Source organism: Oncorhynchus tshawytscha, linkage group LG05, assembly GCF_018296145.1.
Source record: "Oncorhynchus tshawytscha isolate Ot180627B linkage group LG05, Otsh_v2.0, whole genome shotgun sequence".
NCBI classification, from domain to species: Eukaryota; Metazoa; Chordata; class Actinopteri; order Salmoniformes; family Salmonidae; genus Oncorhynchus; species Oncorhynchus tshawytscha.
Window position 1 is genome coordinate 60,010,985 of NC_056433.1, and position 24,472 is coordinate 60,035,456.

At 42.0% G+C, this 24,472-nt stretch overlaps 1 protein-coding gene and 1 long non-coding RNA gene across 2 annotated transcripts; both read right to left on the reverse strand.

Annotated features, from left to right (window-relative positions):
* Positions 1-440: 440 nt before the first annotated feature.
* si:dkey-21p1.3 (collagen alpha-2(V) chain) lies at positions 441-20,156 on the reverse strand. Its single transcript, XM_024421636.2, has 54 exons — positions 20,108-20,156; positions 19,840-19,884; positions 19,650-19,703; positions 19,514-19,558; positions 19,360-19,413; positions 19,232-19,276; positions 19,089-19,142; positions 18,858-18,902; positions 18,692-18,745; positions 18,533-18,577; positions 18,185-18,241; positions 17,916-18,023; positions 17,743-17,796; positions 17,594-17,647; positions 17,421-17,465; positions 17,172-17,225; positions 16,930-16,974; positions 16,737-16,790; positions 16,587-16,640; positions 15,434-15,487; positions 15,287-15,340; positions 15,106-15,159; positions 14,934-14,978; positions 14,793-14,837; positions 9,656-9,763; positions 9,492-9,545; positions 9,327-9,380; positions 9,097-9,150; positions 8,900-9,007; positions 8,732-8,785; positions 8,502-8,609; positions 8,323-8,376; positions 8,184-8,237; positions 7,962-8,015; positions 7,804-7,857; positions 7,609-7,716; positions 7,452-7,505; positions 6,757-6,810; positions 6,598-6,651; positions 6,436-6,489; positions 6,277-6,330; positions 6,091-6,144; positions 5,925-5,978; positions 5,757-5,810; positions 5,617-5,670; positions 5,439-5,492; positions 5,305-5,322; positions 5,160-5,222; positions 4,957-5,031; positions 2,808-2,952; positions 2,549-2,655; positions 2,255-2,335; positions 1,959-2,168; positions 441-1,728 (listed from the first exon to the last, which is right to left on the reverse strand). Exons 5-54 carry the CDS (start codon positions 19,405-19,407, stop codon positions 1,579-1,581), a joined length of 3,321 nt encoding a protein of 1,106 aa, XP_024277404.2. The 5' UTR covers positions 19,408-19,413; positions 19,514-19,558; positions 19,650-19,703; positions 19,840-19,884; positions 20,108-20,156; the 3' UTR covers positions 441-1,578.
* A 1,841-nt stretch (positions 20,157-21,997) lies between these two features.
* LOC112251817 lies at positions 21,998-22,507 on the reverse strand. Its single transcript, XR_002953722.2, has 3 exons — positions 22,462-22,507; positions 22,184-22,237; positions 21,998-22,057 (listed from the first exon to the last, which is right to left on the reverse strand). It is a non-coding gene; the product is annotated as an uncharacterized LOC112251817 (long non-coding RNA).
* Positions 22,508-24,472: the final 1,965 nt, after the last annotated feature.

The window sequence follows — 24,472 nt, forward strand, 5'->3', positions numbered from 1 at the left end:
TGGCGGGCAAACTTAGGTAAAGCGCTGCGGCAGCGCAGGACACTGTCATCCCCAGCATACTAAAATGCTAAAGTTGTCCATGACGAGATTCGAACATGCAGCCTTTGGGATGCTAGACGTTTGCGTTATATATCATTTTTGCCTTAAGTAAGCTTCTTTCTTATGTAACCATACCAAATGTAACATATAATACTAATGTCAGTTTCCTGGATTTACGTTTACTATATTACGTTTAATCTATGAGACCACGCTGGTATAATGGTAAACATGTGCTATAGCGTGGTGAATTAAATCTGTCTACATGGTTTTCAAGCAATTTGGGAAATTACATTTTATTTTCCATGCCAAGCTGTCCATGTAAGAAACCTCAGTCAGAAGACACACTGATACTGTCCTCCATAGCTTTAGGCAAAATGTCACCAAAGTTATGTTGACCATGGAGAATGGTGAGAGAGAACATTGATAACAGAATGTTAAACAACAGTCTTTGTAAACTACAGTATATAACCTGTCAGAAATGTCCAGTTGATCAACTACTAGCCCATGTTAGGTAAATTAGGCTAATCAGCTATTTAAACCTTGTAGTTATCATGGCCAGATTGTGCCCATGGGGTCCTTGACACCCAGGGGGACCACATTGATTTTGTTGACTCACTCAAGGTATCATATGAACACAGGAGGCGTAATGTGTAGAATTGCAGGAAATTAGTTTAAAAACTGCAGCCTAGGAAATGTGTGTGACCGGACCTTCTCAAATAGTAGTTGAGTACCCCTGGTCTAAAAGCATGGTAGGAGAGGATGTGTAATGGGGAAGTGACACCACAAGAGAGAACACATTCCTACACCTAAGTCCTCAATGTATGAATGTGTAACCTACTGCACACTGTCTGTATGAACAACAGTTTTACCCAGCATGGGTTTATTGTCCTGCAAATTATGTTCTGTAATAAATACAGCAGCCTACTACAACAGTTTTCCATCATCTTATGAAAACAATTTATATAATTCATTGCACATATTTCGGTTAATTCCATTTGTGACAACAGGGTGTACTACTGTTTACTGCATTTGAGGTATAAACCATAAAATGTGTGCTCAAGTTATTGTAAAGTAAACTGAAGTAACATTTCAATTTATAACAATTTGAAGTTTAGACCATCCAGATATTGGTGTTCATCAAGACTTCAGGTATTAGTCGACAGGAATAAAAAACAAGACATCAATTCATAGCAAAGACATACTTACAAAAGCTTAACAATTAAATACAACATGAATCTAATATGAAGCATATATATACACAGTACATCACTAAGAAAAATGAATCATTCAAAAAAATAGAAATGCGGGAGATAAACACAACAGCTTTATATTTTTCTTTATAAAAGACACATGATAAGATTAACAAATAACTCTAAAACTACATTTTATTATATAGCTCTAGTTTTTATCACAATTACACAAATGCTACAGCGATCACACAACATGATGATTTCTTTTGTCCTGAAGAGGAATTGCACCCAAATGTTCTTGACCCATACACTGGTCAGAGCGTGCTGCTTCTCTATGGATAAGCTGAAGCTACAAAAAGCACAAAGGTCCCAGGACAGCTCTGAGGTCTGTGTCCCAGTGGTCTCCCCTTCCCTCCATACGAACATCCCTGAGGGGCAGCAGCTCCATGTCCCCTCTGTGGATCTCTGTGCTTCCCCTCACTCGTACCTCCACCTCCACCTGAGTGACAAACATGGGAAAACAAGCTGAAAATACCTGGCTGTCATTACAGTACACAACATTGTTCTCACATTGCAGTAGCCCTGTCGTCTTTGTATTGGTCTTGACTGACATCAAGTGGCCAGCCCATGAAGTACAATGGTTGTGTAGAATGAGTTGTTCTGTAGCTGACATAAAACAACAAATGTACTTGGTGTGTATAAAGGGTTACATTGTTCTTTGGGTCTTACTTCACAACCATTCTTCGATACTGTCATATAGCTTGAACCAATCTCCCCACCAGAGTCACCCAGAAAGTGAAGAACCCTGCTTGTTGCATTTTTCCTGATTTCTCTACTATTGTGGTTAAACGGGCAGGCGATGGTCAGGTGCTGAGAGGCAGAGTGGCTGTGTAACCGTAGAAATCGGAGCTGGACCACATCAAGACCAGCATACTCCGACTACAGTAGGAGGGGGAAATGATTTGGATCAGTTACAGTAATGTAGTTCTAGATGAATTCTAAATGTAACATGCAGTATGTCTTACCTTATAGCCACCATCAAGCTGGCTAAACCACTGGATATACTTTTTTGACATGTTTTTTTCTGGTTCCCATTTTCCTATTATCTATAGAAAGATAAACCACAACATGCCTTTTCAAAATGAAAACAATACGTGTAAGTGAGAAATGGTGTGACCCATAATTGATGCTCACTAGAAAGCCTTCCTTAATATTCTGCTCAAGGGAGAGGCAAAGTTATAGATAAATCATTCATACTCAGATATTCTGTGCAACCACTTTCCCCAGTGTCCTGACTGATGCCAGGACCAGCTACTTACCTGTGACTGGACAGGAGGTATACAGGTCATCCCTCCTGCAGTGAAGTTACAGAAGACTTGCACGGCATCAAATGGGCAGCCCTGGTTAGGGTCCATGTAGAAGTGTCCTGGAAAGATCAGACTGTTAGTTTTACAAAACATATTACTGGACAAAGGACTCTAGCTGTAAAAAGGAGGAGAGGAGGTTGGCTTTCACTAGATCTGTTACCTACATCAGCTCAGTGTTCAGTCTAACTGCTACCTGCTGAGCTCTACTCACCATCCTGCAGGTGTGGACGAATCAGCCCCAGCTCGTGGCAGGTGGTTGCAGGGCTGTCTTTGCTGCCCTGAGGCCAGCTGATGGAGCTGCTTGGGTTCTGGTCAGGCAGTGAGGTAAGCGTTCTCCTGGTCATGGCCCGAGTTTGCTGGGAAAACAGGGCCATCCAAAAACCGACTCACAATAGGTTTAACTAATAAATAAAGACTGATACATCATCAAATCACATTTTATTTGTCACATGCTTCGTAAACAACAGGTGTATACTAACAGTGAAATTATTACTTATGGACCCTTCCCAACAATGTAGAGAAAAAAAGAGAAATAATAGAAAAGTAAAATACATATTAATATATTTAATTATAAATACACAATGAGTAAAGATAACTTGGCTACATAAACAGGGTACCAGTACCGAGTCGATGTGCAGGGGTACGAGGTAATTGAGGTAGATATGTACATATAACTAGGACTAAAGTGACAGATAATAAACATTAGCAGCAGCGTATGTTATGAAACAAAGTTAGTGCAAAAAGGGTCAATGCAGATAGACCAGGTAGCTATTTGGTTAACTATTTAATTAACTATTTAACAGTCTTATGGCTTCGGGGTAGAAGCTGTTCAGGGTCCTGTTGGTTCCAGACTTGGTGAATTGGTGCCGTTCAGTAGCATAGAAAATAGTCTATGACTTGGGTGGTTGGAGTCTTGGACAATTTTTTGCGCCTTCCTCTATACCGCCCCAGTGATGTACTGGGCTGTACGCACTACCCTCTGTAGCGCCTTGTGGTCGGATGCCAAGCAGTTGCCTAACCAAGCGGTGATGCAGCCAGACAAGATGCTCTCAGTGGTGCAGCTCTTGAACTTTTTCAGGATCTGAGGGCCAATGCCAAATCTTTTAAGCCTTTGTGTTGCTGTGTGTGGACCATGATAGATCCTTAGTGATGTGGACACCGAGGAACTTGAAGCTCTCAACCTGCACCACTAAAGCCCCATCGATGTGAATGGGGACATGCTCTGCCCTCCCTTTCCTGTAGTCCACGATCAGCTCCTTTGTCTTGCTGACGTTGAGGGAAAGATTGATGTTCGTCTGTGATCATGCCTACCACCGTCGTGTCGTCGGCAAACTTAATGATGGTGTTGGAGTTGTGCACGGCCACGCAGTCGTGGGTGAACAGGGAGTACAGGAGGGGACTAAGCAAGCATGCACATGTGTTGAGGGTCAGTGTGGCAGATGTGTTGTTGCCTACCCCGTCAGAAAGTCTAGGATCAAGTTGCAGAGGGAGGTGTTCAGTCCCAGGCTCCTTAGCTTAGTGATGAGCTTGGAAGGCACTATGGTGTTGAATGCTGAGCTGTAGTCAATGAACAGCATTCTCATATCGGTGTTCCTTTTGTCCAGGTAGAGATTGTGTCATGTGGATCTTTTGGGGGATCCAGGGTGTCTGGGATGATGTTGTTGATGTGAGCCACGACCAGCCTTTCAAAGTATTTAATGGTTCCATATGTGCTATGGGGCGATAGTCATTTAGGCAGGTTACCTTAGCGTTCTTTGGCACAGGGATTATGGTGGTCTGCTTCAAACTTGTAAGTATTACAAACTGGGTCAGGGAGAGGTTGAAAATGTCAGTGAAGACACGTGCCAGCTGGTCAGTGCATGCTGTGAGTACGCATACTGGTAATCTGTCTGGCCCTGCGGCCTTGTGAATATTAACCTGTTTAAAGTTTCTACTCACATTGGCTATGGAGATTGTGATCACACAGTCGATCTTAGTCCTGTATTGACGCTTTGCCTGTTTGATATTTTGTTGGAGGGCGTAGCAGGATTTTTTTTTACAAGCGTCCAGATTAGTGTCCTGCTCCTTGAAAGCGGCAGTTCTAGCCTTTTGCTCAGAACGGATGTTGCACGTAATCCCATGGTTGGGATATGTACATACGGTCACTGTGGGGAGGACGTCATCGATGCACTTATTAATGAAGTCGGTGACTGATGTGATAAACTCCTCAATGCCATCAGATGAATCCCAGAACAAGTTATGTGCAGGAGTGCAGGTTATGCAATTGTTTTGAGGAAACATTTAGTGTGGACTGTGGCGTATGATTCCTCCATTTTACAGTATAATAAAGAGGTATAGATTACAATAAATCGGGTACCAACTTTTTTGGATCCTCTTCTTTTACCAAGGGCTCCAGGTCGCCTGTTTCTTGGACGGCCAGGAGGACCTGGTTTTCCCTGTGACATAAATGGAGGCTTGCATTTACATGGGATCCATTATGTACTGTACTCTGCATTCTGGATGATTAAGTTACTGTTACTAATTTGGATCATAAGTCTATAATGAATAATATAATTCTACGTACTGGTTGTCCACGCACACCTTTCAGTCCCTTAACTCCAGGCATTCCTTGTATCCCCTTCATTCCCTGTGAAGAGCATGGTGGATTTAGATGGAAACCATGGAAATATACCCAACAATAGACATTAGAATGCGAAATGGTTACTTACCCTATTTCCAAAGAGACCCTGTAAAATAAAACAAACACAATTTACCAAACAAGACTTCAAAATGTCATAATTTTAGCAAACTTATACTGGAAGAGACTCTAAGAAGGTTTGTGAAATATGGACAAAATACATACAGGTAGACCAGGGAAGCCCTTTTTCCCAGGTGGACCACGAGGACCAATGTCTCCCTATAAATTACCAATACATTGACATACATTGATAATACATTTGTGCTGATACTGTTGTGCAACATGTATCAGGATATAATTCCTTTAAAACAATTCATATGGAAAAGAGATACCACCAGCTAACCTGTATGCCTTTTGGGCCTAGCCGCCCTTTATTCCCCAGCAGTCCTGGATTCCCCTAAAAGAAAACAGACTGAAGAGTCATCTGCTCTCTAAATATGAGGTGTGGTTCATTGATTTCCAAATACATTCCAAATGACCTACTTTGATTCCTCGTGGTCCAATATGTCCCTGCAGGCCTCTGCCGCCTGCCTGACCCTGAGAGATAACAGATATAAAGGAGCGATGATGTGACCACATAGAAAACTAATTCTGTTGTTTTACTCTATAACATACTGTAGGTGTTATTGAGTGTTGAGACATATACAGCACCTTTGATCCATGCTGGCCAAACTTCCCCTTTGCTCCTCCAAACCCTGGAATACCCTATGCAAAATAGCAATATCAGAATGCTTAGTTATCAAGCATAAGAAAAAATGTTTGAGAATATATGCAGGGATTTGTGAAACCTTTACGTTAATGTTTTAAATGTATTTACCCTTGGCCCCATTGGCCCTGCAGGTCCTCGTTTTCCTTTTGATCCAAGATTACCCTTGACAAAACATTGGTGGAAGGTTCCGAATGTAAACCATGGCAAAATAAAGATGTTTGGCCAAATAGCTCTTGTTGTATTTCTATGTACATGCACTGTTGGATATCTCACTTAGTCAAACACAGGTCGTACCTTTGACCCTGGTGCTCCGTGACCACCACTCAATCCAGGTTGTCCACTTTGACCCTGTAACATTAATCATTAGAGTAGGGCTGCATCAAGTTCCAACATACTGTGTACTTATACAGCCTTAAAAACACTATGCTTAAGTCAAGTCTGTATTTCACTCACCATCTTCCCTGGTAGACCAGACCTCCCAGGGGTTCCTCTGTAACCAATATCACCCTGGAGACAAATAGAATCAAAGGAAGATCTATTAGACAATATGTCCTGGGGCTACTGATTGACAAATATATACATTAAGGTTATGCTTGGGAACCAGACAATGCTTACATTATCTCCTTCATTTCCTTCAACCCCCAGCAATCCATCCAAACCAGCAAGTCCCTGAGATAGAAAAGACAATGTAACAAACACCTCAATAGGATCAACATCATAACACATTATATTGTATTTTCTGTGATAGGATCATTGCCCTATAGGGATACTTGCTGGCTTTCCAGATCTTCCAACTGGTCCATCCGGTCCCAATGGGCCTTCTTCTCCCTATAAGCAAGAGGAGGAAAATGTGGCACAGAAGAAAAGTTCAAATTGTACTATTGACTCTTCGCTTCAATACATTGTGGGGGAAATCATTGTGGGCACGGTTGGGGAGTAACAGATTACATGTAATCTGATTGCAAAAAACTGTAGCTGTAATCATTTACGTTACCAGCTAAAATAATGTAATCAGATTAAAGATACTTTAAAAAAAACTAGATAACTTCTTGGATTACATGTTAAATTCACAAAGGATGTTTGTAAAAAAAAAAAAACCCATTATGACACATTTCTGTTTTCTCAAGGACATTCAATTCAGCGCTGAAAAAGAGGCAAGTTTAAGTTTGTTCCACCTGAGCAAGTCTGAAAATAAGTCAGACTGCTATGATGACACACCAAATGCGTTTGATGGATCCCTTTTGTCTTCTTCTAATTCCTTAAAGGGGAAAGTAATCCAAAAGTAACAAATAATCAGACTGATTTACTGAGTTTGGGTCATCCAAACTCTATTACTGATTACAATTTGACAGGTAGCTAGTAACTTTAATGGATTACATTTAGAAAGTAACCTACCCAACCCTGATTGTGGCGAGAGAGTTTGGTAGAGTGTAGAGCAAGCATTGAAAGAAAGAACTGATTCAACTCACTGGTTTGCCTCTAACTCCCCTGCCTCCCCTCTTTCCTGGGCTGCCATGCAATCCCTTCATCAAAGATAAATGAGAAAATCAGGTCAGACAAAACCACTTCATATGAAGAGTGTGATATTTCAAGAGGGATTGTGTACTGCATGACACAACCTCTCACCTTTGGCCCTTCTATTCCTTTACCACCTTTCTCTCCAGGGGCACCAGCAGGCCCAGATCTGCCTTTACCTCCTGGAGACCCGGTGAACCCCCTCTTTCCCAATGTCCCCTGTGTACAAACATCCACAAAACATATTCAAACTTTAATCAAAAACAGCTAGTAAACTCTGTATTAAATCAAAATGAAATATCCCACCATTTTGCCTCCTGTTCCAGACTCTCCTTTCTTCCCCCTTGGACCTTGCAATCCCTGAGAAAAACATAAAGGAAGGAGAAGGAGAGTAGATGTGGAGGCTAAAACGATGAAAAAAAGTTGAATTGTTATTTATTTAAAAGTTGCAGAGCAAAACATACCACGTCTCCTTTGATACCACCAGCCCCAGTCTTTCCCCTCTCCCCATAATCTCCCTGGGATCAAACACAAATTGTATTAAAATTGCATCATGGTAACTCAAATCCATATAAACTGGTTAAATAATATGAATTACTCAACATCCTTAAGGTATCTGGATAAGCGCATATTCTAAATGACTAACATGGTCATGTAAATGTAACAGATTGAATGGTGCATTACACCTTAAGTCCACCAAGTCCACTTTTTCCATCGACTCCTCTTTTTCCTGGTAAACCCTGCAATGACAGGACATTAAGTGTCCTATTATGTATTCTCAGGTTAAATTAACTCTAAATAATGTGCCTTGAAATCTGTCCTTACTGTTGGTCCTTTTGGTCCAACTAAGCCTGGAGGCCCAAACCTTCCAGGAGGCCCCTATAACATCAGAGAGAACACACCAGTCAGACACTCATTCCCAACCCAGAACATCTTTCTCAGCAACATTTCAGCTTCATACTGTACTGTATATTTACAAATAGTGGTACCATAACAACACTTACTGTGGTTCCGGGGAGCCCCTTCTCTCCCTTGGCACGGCCTCTTCCGGTGTTGCCCCCTGGTCCGTAACGCCCAGCGAGACCTGTAGGGCCTCTGATACCCGGCTGGCCCTGTCAAGACACATCCACATCATCAGGAGACATCAGAAATCAGGAATCTCATCTCATTTCAATCAAATTTATGGATTTATGTGGGGTTGAAAAAAATTCTTGTTTGATGGTTTGTGACTCACCTTAAGTCCTGAAACTCCTTCTTTCCCTCTGTCCCCTGATGGCCCTAAGTATCCCTGTGAATCAGAGGACACCAGCATTAGCTCCTTTTTAAAGATCTACTGTAAACTCACAGGAAGACTGATTCTGAGCCATCACAATCACATTTTTAGAAAAAACACAAAACATACTTCTTTCCCCAGTGGGCCCTTTGGTCCTTGTTGACCTTGGTTGCCTCTGTCTCCCTGGATCCCCTTTCCACCTCTTTCCCCCTGAGCGCCCATCTTCCCCTTTTCACCCTAAGATATTCAAATGTCATATTGATCCTTTTGTCGGTTGAATATCACAGTTATTGTCAACCATGATCAATAAATCCTGTGATACTCACCGGTAGCCCCTTCAGTCCTGGTGGCCCCATTGGACCCCACAATCCAGTCGGGCCCTAAAGCACAGCAACACTTGTCCCTTCTTATGCAATCATTGTCTTTACCCATTGAGGATCAATGGATTTACATCAGACTCTTTAGTCAAAAATCTTATGCCTGTATTTTGGATTACCAAATCTAGATTTAGAATAAATAGAATGACTAAATAATCAATACAGTATAATCAATCTACCTCCTCACCATCGACACCAGCAACTCCCTTCTGTCCGATAGCTCCTCTGGACCCCTGCACAAACACAGGATATTTCAGAGGATTATAAAAAGACACTGGATACAGCTGATGCCCCAATGACATGGATAATGACAGAATATACAGTAGTATAGAGTATAGTTGTACCTTATCCCCATTGTCTGCCAATGGCCCAATACCTCCCTGTGGTCCATCTTTACCCTAGAATTTAAGGACATTCACAATGTGAAGATATCAAAATGAAAGAGAATGTCAATCGCCCCACAATCGTTGAGAATACAGCAATCAATCAAATTGTCAAGGTAACTTACAGGGTAACCTACAACTCCACGGGGCCCAACTAATCCTGGGGGCCCCTTGTCCCCTGGTGGCCCTTGGAGGCCCACCTCACCCCATGGTCCTATATTGCCTGCTATGCCCTGTATAAATAAGATCAATACACACCATTTAAGAACATAAACTCTGAAATCAAGTACTTAACACGACATGCTCTAGTCTAGTGCTAAAACCAGGGTGTTTGGACAATGTAGTAAACTACCGGTCAAAAGTTTAGAACACTTACTAATTCAAGGGTTTTTCTTAATTTTTTACTATTTTCTACATTGTAAAATAATAGTGAAGACATCAAAACTATGAAATATCGCATGGAATCATGTAGTAAGCAAAAAAGGGTTAAACAAATCAAAATTTATTTTATATTTGAGATTCTTCAAATAGCCACCCTTTGCCTTGATGACAGCTTTGCACACTCTTGGCATTCTCTCAACCAGCTTCACCTGGAATGCTATTCCAACAGTCTTGAAGGAGTTCCCACATATGCCATCTCAATTTGGTTGATGTTAGGCGATTGTGGAGGCCAGGTCATCTGATGCGGCACGCCATTACTCTCCTTCTAGGTAAAATAGCCCCTACACAGCCTGGAGGTGTGTTGGGTCATTATCCTGTTGAAAAATAAATGATAGTCCCACTAAGCCCAAAACAGGTGGGATGGCGTATTGCTGTACAATGCTGTGGTAGCCATGCGGGTTAAGTGTGTCTTGAATTCTAAATAAATCACAGACAGTGTATTCAGCAAAGCACCCCCACACCATCACACCTTCTCCTCCATGCAGAGATCATCCGTTCACCCACACCGCGTCTCACAAAGACACGACGGTTGGAACCAAAAATTCCCAAATTGGACTCCAGACCAAAGGACAAATTTCCACTGGCCTAATTTCGATTGCTAATTGCTTGTGTTTCTTGGTCCAATAAAGTCTCTTCTTCTTATTGGGGTCCTTAAGGAGTGATTTCTTTGCAGCAATTCGACCATGAAGGCCTGATTCACACAGTCTCTGAATAGTTGATGTCAAGATGTGTCTGTTACTTGAACTCTGAAACATTTATTTGGGCTGCAATTTCTGCGGCTGGTAACTCTAATGAATGTATTCTCTGCAGCAGAGACAACTCTGGGTCTTCCATTCCTGTGGCGGTCCTCATGAGAGCCAGTTTCATCATAGCACTTGATGGTTTTTGCGACTGCGCGGAGAAACATTCAAAGTTCTTGAAATGCTCCGGATTGATTGACCTTCATGTCTGAAAGTAATGATGGACTGTCGTTTCTCTTTGCTTATTTGAGGTTTTCTTGCTATATATGTACTTGGTCTTTTACCAAATAGGGCTATTTTCTATATACCCCCCTACCTTGTCACAACACAACTGATTGGCTCAAACGCATTAAGAAGAAAAGACATTCCACAAATAAACTTTTATGAAGGCACACATGTTCATTGAAATGCATTCCAGGTGACTACCTCATGAAGCTGGTTGAGAGAATGCCAAGAGTGTGCAAAGCTGTCATTAAGGTAAAGGGTGGCTACTTTGAAGAATATCAACTATAACATATTTTGATAAGTTTAACACTATTTTGATTACTACATGATTCCATGTATGTTATTTCATAGTTTTGAGGTCTTCACTATTATACAATGTAGAAAATAGTAAAAATAAAGAAAAACCCTTGAATGAGTAGGTGTTCCAAATTTTTTGACCGTAAGTGTAAATATTCAGGATTATTGGTACGGTTGAAGTCGTAAGTTTAGATATACCTTAGCCAAATACATTTAAACTCAGTTTTTCACAATTCCTGACATTCAATCCTCGTAAAAAATCCCTGTCTTAGGTCAGTTAGGATCACCACTTTATTTTAAGAATGTGAAATGTCAGAATAATAGTAGAGAATGATTTATTTCAGCTTTTATTTCTTTCATCACATTCCCAGTGGGTCAGAAGTTTACATACACTCAATTAGTATTTGGTAGCATTGCCTTTAAAATGTTGAACTTGGGTTAAATGTTTCGGGTAGCCTTCCACGAGTTTCCCCACCATAAGTTGGGTGAATTTTGGTCCATTCCCCCTGACAGAACTGGTGTAACTGAGTCAGGTTGGTAAGGCCTCTTTGCTCGCACACGCTTTTTCAGTTCTGCCCACAAATTGTTTATGGGATTGAGGTCAGGACTTTGTGATGGCCCCTCTAATACCTTGACCTTGTTAAACTTAAGCCATTTTGCCACAACTTTGGAACTATGCTTGGGGTCATTGTCCATTTGGAAGACCCATTTGTGACCAAGCTTTAACTTCCTGACTGACGTCTTGAGATGTTGCTTCAACATATCCACATAATTTTCCTACCTCATGATGCCATCTATTTTGGGAAGTGCACCAGTCCCTCCTGCAGCAAAGCACCCCCACAACATGATGTTGCCACCCCCATGCTTCACGGCTGGGATGGTGTTCTTCGGCTTACAGGCCTCCCCATTATTCCTCCAAACATAACAAAGGTTATTATGGCCAAACAGTTTTATTTTTGTTTCATCAGACCAGAGGACATTAATCCAAAAAGTACGATCTTTGTCCCCATGTGCAGTTGCAAACCGTAGTCTGGCTTTTTTATGGCGGTTTTGGAGCAGTGGCTTCTTCCTTGCTGAGTGGCCTTTCAGGTTATGTTGATATTGGACTCGTTTTACTGTGGATATAGATACTTTTGTACCTGTTTCCTCCAGCATCTTCACAGGGTCCTTTGCAGTTGTTTTGGGATTGATTTGCACTTTTCGCACCAAAGTACGTTCATCTCTAGGAGACAGAACATGTCTCCTTCCTGAGCGGTATGACGGCTGCATGGTCCCATGTTGTTTATACTTGCGTACTACTGTTTGTACAGATAAAGTGGTACCTTCAGATATTTATTTTGATTTTCCCATGATATCAAGCAAAGAGGCACTGAGTTTGAAGGTAGGCCTTGAAATACATCCACAGGTACACCTCCAATTGACTCAAATGACGTCAATTAGGGTAGCCTAGTGGTTAGAGCGTTGGACTAGTAACCGGAAGGTTGCGAGTTCAAACCCCGAGCTGACAAGGTACATCTGTCGTTCTGTCCCTGAACAGACGGCCTAGGAACCCACTGTTCCTTGGCTGTCATTGAAAATAAGAATTTGTTCTTAACTGACTTGCCTGGTTAAATAAAGGTTAAAAAAAATAAAATTAGAAGCTTCTAAAGCCATGACATAACTTACTGGAATTTTCCAAGCTGTTTAAAGGCACAGTAAACTTAGTGTATGTAAACGTCTGACCCACTGGAATTGTGATACAGTGAATTCTAAGTGAAATAAACTGTCTGTAAACAATTGTTGTAAAAATTACTTGTGTCATGCACAAAGTAGATGTCCTAACCGACTTGCCAAAATTATAGTTTGTTAACAAAAAATTAGTTTTAATGACTCCAACACACAGTAAGTGTATGTAAACTTCTGACTTCAACTGTATATACACTACCCTTCAAAAGTTTGGTTTCACTTTGAAATGTCTTTGTTTTTTATAATAACATACATGAAATTAGTTGCAAAATTAATAGGAAATATATTCAAGATGTTGACAAGGCTATAAATAATGATTTTTAATTGAAAAAATAATTGTGTCCTTCAAACTTAGCTTTTGTCAAGGAATCCTCAATTTGCAGCAGTTACAGCCTTGCAGACCTTTGGCATTCTAGTTGTCCATTTTTTTGAGGTAATCTGAATAGATTTCACCCCATGCTTCCTGAAGCACCTCCCACATGTTGGATTGACGGACACTGTTTACGTACCATATGGTCAAGCTGCTCCCACAACAGCTCAATAGGGTTGAGATCCGGTGACTGTGCTGGCCACTCCATTATAGACAGAACACCAGCTGACTGCTTCTTCCCTAAATAGTTCTTGCATAGTTTGGAGCTGTGTTTTGGGTCATTGTCCTGTTGTTGGAGGAAATTAAGTGCCGTCCACAGGGTATGGCATGGCTTTGCAAAAGGGAGTGATAGCCTTCCATCTTCAAGATTCCTTTTACCCTGTACAAATCTCCCACTTTTCCACCACAACAGCACCCCCAGACCATCACATTGCCTCCACCATGATTGACAGATGGCGTCAAGCCCTCATCCTGCATCTTTTCATTTTTTCTCTGTCTTACGAATGTTCTTCTTTGTGATCAAAGCACCTCAAACTTAGATGCATCTGTCCATAACACTTTTTTCCAATCTTCCTCTGTCCAGTGTCTGTGTTATTTTGCCATCTTAATCTTTTCTTTTTATTGGCCAGTTTGAGATATGGCTTTTTCTTTGCAACTCTGCCTAGAAGGCCAGCATCCCGGAGTCGCCTCTTCACTGATGACCATTGAGACTGGTGTTTTGAGGGAATATTTAATGAAGCTGCCAGTTGAGGACTTGTGAGCCGTCTGTTTCTCAAACTAGACACTCTAATGTACTTGTCCTCTTTCTCAGTTGTGCACCGGGGCCTCCCACTCCTCTTTCTATTCTGGTTAGGGCCAGTTTGCTCTGTTCTGTGAAGGGAGTAGTACACAGCGTTGAACAAGATCTTCAGTTTCTTGGCAATTTCTCGAATGGAATAGCCTTAATTTCTCAGAACAAGAATAGACTGACGAGTTTCAGAAGAAAGTTATTTGTTTCTGGCCATTTTGAGCTTGTAATTGAACCCACAAATGCTGATGTGCCAGATACTCAACTAGTCTAAAGAAGGCCAGTTTTATTTCTTCTTCCGAACAACAGTTTTCAGCTGTGCTAACATAATTGCAAAACGGTTTTCTAATGATCAATTCGCCTTTTAAAATGATAAACTTGGATTAGCTAACACAATGTGCCATTGGAACACAGGAATGATGGTTGCTGATAAGGGGCCTCTGTACGCCTATGTAAATATTCCATAATGAAATTTGTCGTTTCCAGCTACAATAGTCATTTAGAACATTAACAATGTCGACGCTGTATTTCTGATCAATTTGATGTAATTTTAATTGACAAAAAATGTGCTTTTCTTTCAAAAACAAGGACATTTCTAAATGACCAAAACTTTTGAATTGCCGTGTATTTAAAAAAATGGCCCCTGTTACAATGACTAAAATGTGGCTTAGTCTTACAGGAGCTCCTCTGTATCCCTGTATCCCTGTCAATCCCTGCACGCCCTGAAACACAATGTGAGAAGATGTCATGAGTCTCCATGTAGATTCAGTCAGACACACTTTATAAAGCTCTGAGAATAGAACTAATTTGACACTTACTGGACTTCCGCGTCTCCCCTTCGAACCTTCTTGACCTCTGTTTCCCTTCCGAAATCAACATATCAGTAAGCTATGTCCACACTATAGTATTACTAAACAGTTTATAACTCCTTTATTGCTTTATGGGAAACAATTTTCAATGTTTTGTATTTTAGGAGGTCCATTTCAGTACCTTCAGGCCAGGATTTCCCAGAAGGCCGTTCGGACCCTCTTTACCTTTGGCACCCTATGTAAAGGATGGTAAAACAAACTGACAAAAAAGATTGCGCTGATACACTGACAAACACAACTGCTTTGTCAGACATAGCTAAGTAAAAGAGTTAGAGAATGTTTATGGGGTAACGAGGACTTACCCTGACTCCTGGCTTTCCTGGCTTACCAGTGATCCCTCTACCACCAGAATCCCCCTGTTGACAAATAATATCCCCATGCTTCGTCAGTATGATCATTTTATCATCGCCTGTTGTAAATTAGTGTGTATAGCCAAGAACAATACTCACACTCTTCCCAACTGGACCTTGAATCCCTGGTGCCCCAGTCTTCCCCACCATTCCCTATGAAATTATATATAAATATACACTACATGACCAAAAGTATGTGGCCCCTGCTCGTCAAATATCTCATTCCAAAATCATGGTCATTATTATGGAGTTGGTCCCCCCTTTGCGGCTCGCAGTTGGCGTGCCAATTCATCCCAAAGGTGTTCGATGGGGTTGAGGTCAGGGCTCTGTACAGGCCAGTCAAGTTCTTCCTCACCAATCTCAACAGACCATTTCTGTATGGACCTCGCTTTGTGCACGGGGGCATTGTCATGCTTTAACAGGAAAGGTGCCTTCCCAAAAAAGTTGAAAGCACAGCATCGTCTAGAATATCATTGTATGCTGTAGCATTAAGATTTCCCTTCACTGGAACTAAGGGGCCTAGCCTGAACCATGAAAAACAGCCCCAGACCATTATTCCTCCTCCACCAGCTTTTATAGTTGGTACTATGGATTTGGGCAGGTGGAGTCACTACAGAGAACGCGTTTCTACTGCTCCAGACTTCAATGGCGGCGAGCTTTACACCAATCCAGCCGATGCTTGGCATTGCGCATGGTGAGCTTAGGCTTGTGTGCGGCTACTCGGCCATGGAAACCCATTTCATGAAGCTCCAGCGAACAGTTATTGTGCTGACATTCCTTTCAGAGGCAGTTTGGAACTCGGTAGTGAGTGTTGCAACCGAGGACAGACAATTTTTACACGCTACAAACTTCAGCACTCAGTGGTCCCGTTCTGTGAGCTTGTGTGGCTTACCATTTCGCGGCTGAGCTGTTGTTGCTCTTAGATGTTTCCACTTCATAATAACAGCACTTAGAGTTGACCGGGGCAGCTCTAGTAGGGCAGAAATTTGACGAACTGACTTGTTGGAACTGAACTCTTCAGTAAGGGCATTCTACTGACAATGTTTGTCTATGGAGATTGCATGGCTGTGTGTTTGATTGTATACACCTGTCAGCAACGGGTGGGGCTGAAAAAGGTTGAATCCACTAATTTGAAGGGGTGTCCGCATTCCTTTGTATATATAGTGTATCACAACTGTAAGGTCTAGTAGTCCCAAAAAATGACCAAATAGCCAACAATAGAAAATAATCATTGAAGTTGTAGAATACCTACCCTTAGTCCAGTAGATCCAGTATCCCCGTCAGATGCAGTTCCTCCGATGGGTCCCTAGAGGACAGGGATCATGGTCAAACCACACCTCTGAGTGAATTAAACACAGGACCATCTCTGGCACAGGACACATACAGTATGATGGGATCTTACCGGGGGTCCATGTGTTCCATCCAGTCCCCTACCTCCTAGATAGCCTTGAAGTCCCTGAGTGGAGAAAGACAATTGTTCTGTTTTCATGTTCTCTTTCATTGCACTTTTCTGAACTCTGTCCCTCCTTAGTAATATGTGCAGGTGTGGCAAGGAGTGAAAATAACTGCATCCTTAAATAAAATATTAGTTTTACCTTCAGCCCTTTCAGTCCAGTGACTCCTGGAATTCCAGTCCTCCCCTATGTGATTCAAATCCAAATGTTAGATGAAAACAAGACCTCAAACATACTGACCGGTCTCAATATATACCATGTTATAGCATCAGATCTGTTCTTCAATGGTCTGGTGTATAGATCTATGGTGTGAGTGCATTTTTCTCTACTGATGATGGCAGGAAACTATATAGACAGAATAAGAAGTGTAGGTACTTAGGAACCTTAATACCGGGTTCTCCTTCAGCTCCTCCCTCTCCTGACTTCCCCATCTCTCCCTGTGGACAGGACAGACACATCAAGCCATAGTAAAACTGGTAGTCACATCTAAAATCAGAAATCTGTGATCATGTTTACTTGAAACAAGGTAAAAATAGTATTTCACCACTGTACGATGGATGAAAGTCAATAATTCCTTGACCTTGATCATTCTGAATTGTCTCGTAAATGAAGACTATGCTATTCCCACTTACAAAAGGCCCTGGCAAACCGGCAAATCCTACTCGACCTTCTCGCCCCTAAGAAACCAACAAACAACAGCATCAGTACATCTCCTACTGGATTGGTACGCACCACTGAGATCAAAACGATGTTACAAGATTGATAAGTGGCAGATAGCAACAGAAATTGCAAGCTCTTCTAGTACCTTATCACCTCTAGGTCCAACAACGCCTGGCCCACCGCTAAGACCTCTGCCACCCTGCAAAGACAGAAGGCCGGATTTTTAAAATACAATAGTCAATCTGGATAAGTACTGAACAAGGTATGTTAGCTCCACCTCCAGACTGCTCTTACCTTTGGCCCGTCTTTTCCCTGCTTACCATTCTCCCCAATGATTCCATCATAACCCTGAAGAAACAGATAGGTAAAGTACCATTACATCAGGATATGGTGATCTGAACAGGTGTAATGATATTCCATCCCATTACAGTACTGTGCAGTGACCAGATTGAAGAGGTTCTACTTACTGTGGTTCCAGGAAATCCAGGGGGCCCCACTGGTCCAACATTACCTAGCAGCCCTGATGCTCCTCCTCTGCCTTTAAAGCCTCTTTTACCTGGAGGCCCGGGTCGACCCTGCCCATCAGGGAGGACAAGTAAATGAATGCACAGTGAAGGGATGGAAGGAGGTCAATTGCTAACAGATGCCTGTCTGACAGAAGAGTAGGGTCACATAAAATGAAGCAACTTCTATACTGTATGTAGTAATGTTAGCCATGTGCATAATGTCCACTCACCTGGTCCCCTTTAAATCCTGGGTCACCCTTGTCACTTCTCTTAGATGCTTTGATCCCCTACAGGAGGAAGGTGAACATGGGCAGACAGACAAACAAAGACAGCTACACAGTTAGTACTAGGCGGTTGGATATGAAGGGGAATATGAATTAGTAAGAAAACCCGCACAGGACATTTTCAGAGTAAGTAAAGTTTCAGGGACAGGAAGAAACGACTACTGTATCATGGAATTTTTTACTTTGTGGGACAAAACTACATGTTCTTATAGTCTTAACATGATTACTGTTAAATACTTAAGATTTAGATATCAACTCAATACAAAATAAAGAAATTGCTTTAAGTAATCTTACTGGGTCACCTGAGGGTCCAGTTTTTCCTGGTTTGCCATTGGCTCCCTGATAAGAAGGAAAAAACAGAGGCTAAGTTTGAATGACTTTTTCAGTATAATTGGTTTAATAAAATACATTGCTTCGAGTTTTCAATTCTTACGTGTACATTAATGTGCTTACGTGAATCCCAGAGAGTCCGGATTCTCCTATATTTCCCTCATCACCTGCGTCACCCTGTTTAAAAACATGAAGGATTGCGTAAGATTGTAGATTACAAGTCAAATGTATGGAAACATTCATCATAAATGCTTTAAAAATAAATGATTCAGCCTTGATTGATACTCACGGGATCCCCTTTCGGACCTGTAGGCCCACCTGCACCTGTTTTCCCCTGTGGACACATTCAAAACTTAATAAAGATAATAATAATAAGATAATAAATGTGAATTGATAATCTACAATTATTTTCAGATGGTCTATGATCACTGGCACAGATGTATGTATTGTGCATATTCTCTTGTGAGTAAATGCAGCATGATCAAATCAATGAGAGTGAGAAAAAAACATCTGATTCTACCTGAGGTCCACGAACGCCAGGGAATCCAACAATCCCATCAGGACCTGGCTCTCCCTGGAATGAGAGACAATAATATGAATTATGGACAAGTACATTTACCTGGATGTCAATTCGGCTTTCAATTCAGGAAGATTAATTCTCACCTGAGGCCTGAGTGGTCCCCTTAGGCCTCGCTCACCTGGTTGGCCCTAATGACAGACAGAGAGATTAGACAGGGCTGTTGACACATGTGGCTCAATACCTACAATATCATGCTCAAATGTGTCCTTACTGGTGGTCCATTGACTCCTGGTACCCCCTTTGGCCCTCTTGGCCCCATTTTGCCCTGAAAATGAGATGTATAGGTTCATATAAGCAGCTTGGGTGACTTGGTTGACATTCATTTCAGAGCATGATCCAATTGAGAGTGAAGCAGAATAACTTACAGGAGGGCCTGGTGATCCAACAAAACCAATGCCACCGATGTCTCCCTTAATAACAGAAAATACTCTCTCAAGACAGTGCAGACATTTTTCAGAAGACAGGTAAATAACTGTGTTGTAACTGTTTTAATATACTCACAGGAGGTCCAGATGTTCCCGGGTAGCCCAGTTGTCCTCTGGCTCCAGGTATTCCCTACACAGCATGAAAAGAACTACTTAAACACTCAACATACTTCAACATGTTCATACTTAACATGAGGGTTCAGTATCAAACAGCTGATGTACCGTATCTGATGAAATAGCAATATTCAAAGGTAGGTATTACTCACTATGTATCCAGTGATCCCTATGAGCCCTCGGTTTCCTTTATTCCCCTGACAACAACAAAGACAAGTTAGAATTCATGTTGAAACCCATTATGAACTTCAAATGAATCCCTCAATGTGTGATTGGGTTGCTCATTGAACTGAACCGATATCAATCTGGGATTAGTTGGAATGAAAATTAGCATTCATAGCAGAGCTCCGGAACCAGTGATGGAAAAAGACTCAAGTGTGAGAATATTTAGTTCCATGAAAACAAGACACTCAGTCTGACCTTGTCTCCTTTCCGGCCTCTGTTTCCCTGGGGTCCTGGTTCCCCTTCATAACCCTTAACAATACACAGAATTACTGGTACAAAGAATTGGTGGCAAGACATACTGGTATGAATGTCTAGCCTACAAAACATTTCTTAATTGGGCCTTGCAGGGATTTATTGCACAACCAATCAATGGAAAGCTTGACGGCATATACTGCAGCTGGCAGTGCTGAAACTTCCAGTCACGATGAAACTTTCATGGTCAGAGTACAGTAAATAAGTGTGCCCTGCTTAAAACATTTACTTTGAGTGTCTGTCATCTGTCCACTGATATCTAATGTGTTTCTATTGGTCAAACTAAGATATAATCTACATAACGTTAGAAGTCCTAGCCATTCTTACCCACTCACCCAGCTCCCCTTTGCTGCCCTTCTCTCCTCTGTAACCCTGGAGACCCTGTTAGTACAAGTAGAGAGCTCTGTCAACAATACTGACACTGGAACAGTCTCTATTGATGTATAACACATGAAAACTCTTCAGTCTTTGTTAAATGTGTCCTACCTGTTCCCCAGGTGGTCCTGCAGGGCCATCATCAGAATTTATACCATCAATCCCATCACTCCCAGTTCTTCCTGGAGGCCCGGGCATCCCGGTTGGTCCAGGACCACCCTTGAATACAGACACGGACGGCATAAGATGAGGAATTCAGTCTCGGACTCAGTGTGCTCAATCCTATAGCCAATGATAATGGCAGACAACACGCAGCCCAAGGGCCATGATAAGTCCAGTTCAAGACTGAAAGCGACCCTCACAATTTTTAAATTCAATTGTATAGTAGTTAATTCCGTCAATGGCCAGTATATATTTCAGTGGGTGGCTTCCCCTCATTGGTTAGCAGACAAGTAGCCTCGTGTGACAGGCTTCCAAGTTCTTCTACCCAGGATACAGAACAAATGCGAGGGTACAGCGTCTCGTCTGGCTACACAAGACTAGCAGATAATGATCAAAACCCCGATAGTGGTGTTGTGTACAATCAGAACAACAGCTTTCTGCACTTTCTGTGTCACAGCTGAGGTAACACTGTGGTGAAAGCGGTTCCTTCAGTGTGTCAGCTGGGTTCACTGGCAATCAAATGTGGACAGCTTGCCCAGTCTGCTGCCATTGTGTAGCGCCACTATTGACACCGTCTGTCTGGGACAGCTTTGCATTACTGGGCTTCACAGCAGTAGCAGTGTGCCAGGGCAAAAAGAGCAACACTTAGCGGTGATGCATTTCAGACGCATGATCATTGAAAAAGAGCTCAAGCGCTAAGGTGCTGTTAACACTTATACTAATGATGCCCTGGGCACTCACTGGAAATGCTCATTTCCATGAAAGTGCTGCTGCTTCACAAACAGAAGTGCTGAAAGCAAAAGCAGTATGTGGTTTTTGGGCTCAGATCTCCAATGAATGCTAATGAGAGCACTGCGTTGACCTGTTGCCTGAAGTGGGTGTTGCTATGATACTGTGGAGTGTGGAAGCAGTCATCTGACTCATCTAACAGCATCCTGTGATCCTATTTCAGTGTTGTTAACATTCTGTGATAGCAGAGGAGGGAGAATAGAAACAGCAGATGGGTTAGCTTCACCTCACTGCTCTGTTTTAAGATCTCAGAGTTGAAGTAATTGTTAACAGTAATTGTTAACAGCTACAGTCAGCATACCGTATAAACACGCTTAACAGATACTTATCCTGTGTTCTCACGGTTGGAACTGCCAATTGGAATGAATCTGTAATTTATTTGGGTGATCACATGCATATAATTAAATTTCCACTCGTGTCCACATATCATTGACTGAGTTTCAACTCACAGGCAAAACAAGTTATGCCTCGGTGTAGACTCTGATCATATTCAGATAAAATGGAGATACCTACGATTTTTCCTCCATCTCCTTTTCGTCCTTGTTTTCCAGTAATTCCCGGGGGTCCCTGGAATACAAACAATCTCTGCTGTCAGTGAACAAGCATTATGAGAGTGATGTGTCAATAAGTAGAGTCTAATAATGAGCAATGTTGGGATACTGACATACAGTATACAGTTATACATTTACTCACAGGAGGTCCAGCATCCCCAGGGGGGCCAAGGGACCCTGGAGGGCCCTTCAATCTCTGAGGATAAACAACCGTACATATAGTACATAGACTGGGTAATCATTTCAAAATACTAAATTATATTCCTTCTGATATGATGCAATAAATTACTTGATATTCTGCATTGACAATAAGCTGTGATTTAAACGCCTATGATTTGGATACTATACTGCCACCTAAAGGGCATATTCTTCTAGTTGTTTCTGCCTAGAAACTACTGATATAGAGCTGAGATCACCTACCGGCCAAGTTGCAACAAGCTTTTTGTAGAATGTCTTTTTCTGCAAGAGAACAGTACACACAACTTTAAAAGAAGTAATAAGAAAACAAAGGTCTGGGCAATGGTTCAATAATCAATGGCTTTATGCTGAAATATAATCACATTTTATAATCACTCAACCAAACAAGAATGCATTGACATAGCCTTTGTCGTGTACTATGAAACACAGTATAACAGCACCTTGAAGGTCTCCCACTCTTCCTCAGAGCTCTTGAACACTACGATGGCGGGCATCCCTGGTGGACCAATGGGGCCTCGGTAACCTGTGCGTCCAGTCCGGCCCATCCCGCCAGCGTAGCCCTGTCAGGAGACAATACACACTTAAGTGTTTTAAGAAATTCCACAATATGGAAACATCTGCATGCAGACCTGTATGTCAATAGGAATCCACACAGCACACTCTAGAAATAATACTGAGCACCCAATAATAATGGGCAACAGAATTATCATGTGTGTCACTATGAGTAGTTTAGATTCAGTAGATATTGTGTGAAAAAGTTAACACATACTTTATCCCCTTTTGGTCCAGGTGGCCCTGTCAAACCAGGTGGGCCCTGAAGTCCCTGGGAAAACAGTCCATTTCCATTAGTGTCTGTTTTCATGTATGACGTCTTGTATGATGTCTTGTATGATGTATGACGTCTTGTATGATGTCTTGTATGATGTCTTGATACATGAAGTAAAACTTTTGTAAATCAATTACAATGAATTATCATTTAATTCCATTACCATTGAAGTTGTTTGCAATGACTGCATGCCCACTACTAATGCACTGGTATTGATGAGTGCTTAAATTCTGCAATTCCAAAACCTACCACTGGAGGAGGCATGTGTCTTGCTTACATTTTTGGGCAAAAGACTCCCACTGGCCACACTGATTGATCAACAGCATCCCCACCCTCTTTCAATATGGGTAATTTCTATATATATGCAGCATAATGGACCAAATCCCATCTGTACGGCTTTGCTAGTACACTTAAATGACCCCATTCCTCCACCACCCTAGGCTTAATTCAATAAGCTCAATGCAAACTCAATTTCATATGAAGGTCTTCAGACAGCTATGCAGCCTGACTGTAGACCAGAGCACTGAGATGCCCCTTCATAACGCCATAGTTTCATTGCTTGAATAATAATGGTGTTTGTACATTCAAGGATACATGTGTGCATGTTAAATGTTTCTCTGCTCATTCAAACAAAATTAGAAGAGAAATACAGGAAAATATGCTGAAACGTGCTCCAAAGTAATCCCCAAATGTGTGCCGATACTCCCCAAAACATGCTATAAAAACCATCACAAATATTTTCTTTAGCCAGCTAAAGTGTTCATGCCTCTGCTTTAGTGTGATGTGCATCTCGGTGAGTATGAGTGGAACTTTTTACCTGTTGCACTCGAAGCCCCGGTCTATAGGCTGTCCCTCGCTCTTTGAGTGCGTGTCTTGATTGGTGATTGGCTGAAACGACAGGAACGGACAGGGTGTTCATCCTGGACTCGTACAGCATCCTCTGAGCTTTCAGAGACAGACCCTGTGTCAGAGGTTGAGTCCTTGCCCCTGCTGTCATGGTGATGACCCTTTGACCTCTCTGCTCAGTGTCTCTGAGGAAACAGAAGTAAAACTCGGGCCACAGAGAGTCTGAGGGGTGCATGCTGTGAGGGTACTGTGTCAAAGGACATATGCTGTGTACTTTACCTGGCACACTGGCAGGAGGCAGAGGGGTAGGCGGCAGTTCCCACTCTAATCCTCTCGGCTCCGGGGGCATGAGCTCAGTTAGAACATCAGTTTTGACGGCTCCCCCATTATTTTTAAACTGCCTTGTGTTGACTTGAGTGATGTCGTGTGCCAACTTGCTGTCGCCTACATCTGTTTCCTCTGTCTCTGATTCCTTATCATTGTCCTCATCAACTTCTTCCATTTCTGTTTCTGTGTCCATCTCTTCTGCTGACTCAAACTCTGTCTTTGTTTCTGTGTCTG